The 4,230-nt window shown below is 38.4% G+C and overlaps 1 protein-coding gene across 1 annotated transcript; it reads left to right on the top strand.

Moving 5' to 3' along the window:
• The first annotated feature begins 1,357 nt into the window (after nt 1-1,357).
• Nucleotides 1,358-3,334, top strand: LOC140322050 (olfactory receptor 10A7-like). The gene is made up of 2 exons (XM_072398702.1): nt 1,358-2,248; nt 3,287-3,334. Exons 1-2 carry the CDS (start codon nt 1,361-1,363, stop codon nt 3,332-3,334), a joined length of 936 nt encoding a protein of 311 aa, XP_072254803.1. The 5' UTR covers nt 1,358-1,360.
• The last annotated feature ends 896 nt before the right edge of the window (nt 3,335-4,230 follow it).

Genomic DNA, 4,230 nt, shown 5'->3' with positions numbered 1-4,230 from the left:
AGGTTCCCCCTCCACAATAGTGTATCTTCTCCAGTCTTGGAGAGCTTTAATAATTCAGGCACATTTTGTTGTTAAGTTCCTCCTCCTTGTCCGAGAATGGCTTGTTGACATAGTTTGCATGAAATGTCTATCTAGATCTATGTTCTGGTGATGGGATAGTACAGCCATGTGGTATCATTAAGTGATGCATATTACCGCTTCCCTTTCAAATAATACACATACAATATAATGTGCATATTACAAGGCAAATGTAGGATAAAACAATGTCCCCCTACTCTGACCTACCTTTAGCTACATAATCATCACATAAAAAATATATATTTATATAGATAGTGATGGGGTAAAGTAGGGAGTGGGATTCTGGGATAAATAAGACTGAAAAGTTACTTTCTGGGATTCTGGATATTTACTTGTTTTTAAAACTCCCATCCATTTGGAAGCCAACCTATGCATTGACATACAATGGTGACTGATAGGTTCCAACTCACTAGAACAAGGCTTCTTCCTTGCAACACAAAGCAGCCAATCATCACTCCAAAGGGAGAATCAGAGAGTTCAGAACTTTCTAGAGGGTTCTAGGTCCATATCTCCCTATGCTAAAAGGACCTAACACTGATGCCTGCTGCAGCTTTTGGCCCCAGTGGGGCACTCTGGGATCCCTTTAGTGGAGGTACCCAGAGATCCAAGCTTTTTGGGATACTGTTCTTTCACCAGGTGTGTTTTTTTTTTATTATTATTTCCAGGGTTAAAATGATTCCCCTTGTTTCAGGACACTTGACCTCCCTACAGCAAAGCCACATTTGTTTGAGCTATGGGTTTGCAATTCTATCGTGCTACACCACAACAAAATCTTCACTATCGGGCCCCACTCCCTATGCCCCTTATTTTTTGTTGATGTTTGTTTTGGTAATACTTTTAAATTTTGCATTATTTTTCTATACACAGAGAAAAATCTGCTAAAATCTAAGACTCTATCTTGTTATTTTGAGGAAACTGTGGATAATTCTGCATACTACACCCCTTAAAATCAAAAAAGAAAGAACAAATAGGAACTTTAATGAATGATCTCAATAATAATCATGTAGGTTAGCAAGATTTGGGTCTTTCTTTTGATTGACTATAAGCTGTTCTATTTTGGATTTCTTCTTTAGCCATTCAGACCTTAGTTGCCCTTAGGTGCTAGGGGCGAGGTAAGTAAGAAAACATGGGTGCACTAGTATCAGACACAAAACAAATTGAAGACATTTCTAGCAGCTTCACAATGATAATTTTTTTGTTTTTTTTAAACCATGATCTGCACCATGTTTGGTGTATTTTATACACAGTTTTGATATACATTTATGTTTTTCTTTTTTAGGTTATGAACCAAACAGTGGTCACCCGGTTTATACTCCTAGGGTTTCAGAATCTTCATAATTACAAAAGTGCCCTCTTTCTAGTATTTCTTCTCCTCTATGTGATCACTATATCAGGCAACCTTCTGATTATCTCTTTGGTGGCAGTGAGTCAAAGTCTTAGCTCTCCTATGTACTTTTTTCTGAGCCACCTGTCTTCTTGTGATCTTCTCCTGACTTCCGTAATAGTCCCTTTGATGATGAACATTATAGTGAGGGAAAAGGAGTCAGTTCCTTTTTTTGGATGTATTACCCAGTTTTATCTTTTTGGAGCCCTCGCAACAGCAGAATGTCTTCTTCTGGCCGTCATGTCTTATGACCGCCACGTGGCCATATGCAACCCGTTGCGATACTTTGCCATCATGGACCTTCCCAAATGCATTCAGCTTGCTTTTTGGTCCTGGTTTGTAGCCTTTGCTGTCATGCTGACTACAACTATCCAGATATGTAGGCTTAATTTCTGTGGTCCCAACATTATTGACCATTTCTTTTGTGACCTAGCTCCTCTTCTGCAGCTTTCATGCTCAGACACAACATTTATGGAAGTTCATAACCTTGTGACTGGTCTTCCAGCTACCTTTCTCCCTTTAATGTACATTACTGCTACATATATTTCAATTTTTATTACAATACTCAGAATACCAACCAAAATTGGCAGACAGAAAGCCTTTTACACTTGTAGTTCCCACTTGACTGTTGTATCCATCTACTACGGGACCTTGGTTGTTGTCTATTTGTTCCTCTCCAAAGAGCAGTCATTAAACGTGAATAAAGTCCTTTCCTTGCTCTACACTGTGGTCACACCATTGGTAAATCCAATAATTTATAGCCTTAGAAATCAAGAAATCAAGTTAGCTTTTCTCAGACTAGTTCACCTAAAATGAAGAACTGAACCACCACTGAGTATTATAAAAATATTTTTAGAAGAGTTTTTGGAAACAGGTCCCACTTGTTTGTGTGCGACAAAGAGGAGGATAGTCTGATGTTTGGGCCCAATAAAAAGATGAAAACTATCATGCTTGTATTACATTGGTCCTCAATATGCATTAATGCTAACTACAGCTGGGCACAGTCGTCATGAACAGCCGTCCAAATCCAGTGAGAACAGAAGTTGGGTTTGAACATTTGTGATTCTGGATCTACCTCTGGGGGCAAGAATAAATATTATTGTTAACATTGATAAGTATGCTTTTGTGTTTTTAATACAATTTCAAATTTTGTGTTGCTTTGTGAGTACTGTGGTTGTTTACGTTTGGCCCTTCTGGGAACGGGCTATGCCTGCACTCTTTCCCGCGGGGGTTGCAAATGCTTGGTAGTCCTTCTATTCAAAGAGGTCTCCATCTTAAGTCTACCCAACAAATCCCCACATTCTTTTTGGAAACCAGATATGGAGACGAGGCCTTGACCCTCAACATTGGGACGTCCTACTTGTTACTCCTTTCCTGTCCAACAAGGCTCCAAGAATCTGCTTAGAGTTTAGGGCAAATCCTTGCTTTGTCTTCTAGTATTTACACAAGTTGTCATAGGGTTGCAGTATTACAAACATGTAAGTCACTGGAGCTAAAATTTAATTGCTGAAACACAAAGGGTCATTGAAGCAAAAAGGATCCCTAAAGCACAAAGGAACATGGAGCACTGGGCCACAGAAGGTAAGGGTTCACAAGAGCACAAGGCCTAAATGGTACTGAAATAAAAAGGTCATATAAGCACAAGGATCACTGGAAGCTGCAAAAAGGGGGGTTGGCATCAGTAGTAACACTTTACTTGAAAACTTTTATTACCAAGGCCAATAAGGAAGTTGTATCTTGATGAATCTTGGCGTGGGCAGAACATAGCTGGTGACTCCACACTGGAGAAATGCCCCAGCACTAAAGTATAACAAAAGTGGATAGACTATTGAAAAATGCTCAGTGCAAAAGTTCAGTTCACTTTTTTATTAATTTTAACAAATGGTTACAAGAATTAGTGGAAAACATGTATTTAAGGATTTAGGTATTTTACATCAATCTTTGACTTTTGTTTTTTTTTGTTCAGTTTCTTCTCCCTTGCTTGTCTTGTTTCCTGTTATCCTCTTGTACCTATACTGTCAAAAGTTTTTTTAATATGACTCATGTACGCTGTAAATAAAAATTTACATAAAGAGTTTTTTTAAATTATTATTTATATGGTCTGATATCATGACTCTATTACTGGATTCACTGTAATAAAAAGGAAAGAAGAAAAGAGGAGAAAAGATTTAGGGCCTGGTACACATACATGGCTAGGTTTTTTTGTTTTTCGACTTTCAATCGATTTCCAATCCAATAAAATGGTTAGAGATGAAGTGAATCAAAAGAAAAGTTCCTTCGACCTATCATGACCAACCAGTGTTCCTCTTTTCATTTGGCTATAAAGGGACCATACATTTTGGTAAACTTTGATAAGTAGAACACATGTTGTGTTTGCAAATTAGTCATTTCCTAAGGTATGGGCAAAGTTTCAGCTGGTTGGATTGCCAAGGGTAGTAACACATTTGAGTGGAGGTAATGCCCCTGCCCTCTGTGTACATTAGGATTCACCTCCAGCTCAGTTGTTAATGTACATTGCCAACAACATTTCCATGGGCAAGAGGTTCTCAGGAGTATTCCTGCCCCTGAATGGCCAGGGTAAAGGGAATGCTGACACTTATAGCAACTAGCCAGGAGTTTTTGCATGTAGGAACACACACAGCATTCCTACATTTCAAAAAGTGTTTCTTTGACAACTGCTTTTTCTTGTAGTAAACATCCATATTTGTTTGTAAACTTAATAAAAGGCACCTAATAATCTCTGAAAACTTTGGAGTTCAACTTGATCC

Source organism: Pyxicephalus adspersus, chromosome 2 (genome assembly GCF_032062135.1).
Source record: "Pyxicephalus adspersus chromosome 2, UCB_Pads_2.0, whole genome shotgun sequence".
Classification (NCBI taxonomy): Eukaryota; Metazoa; Chordata; class Amphibia; order Anura; family Pyxicephalidae; genus Pyxicephalus; species Pyxicephalus adspersus.
Note: the sequence above shows the minus strand (reverse complement) of the source record. Positions and strands in the feature narration are given on the sequence as shown.

What these genes read in the sequence shown, in the direction of transcription:
- LOC140322050 (XM_072398702.1), top strand. Translation starts at nt 1,361, where the DNA reads ATGAACCAAACAGTGGTCACCCGGTTTATACTCCTAGGGTTTCAGAAT. An exon ending in GAAATCAAGAAATCAAGTTA is followed by an intron (nt 2,249 to 3,286) that starts GCTTTTCTCAGA and finishes AAAAGTGGATAG; the next exon opens with ACTATTGAAAAATGCTCAGT.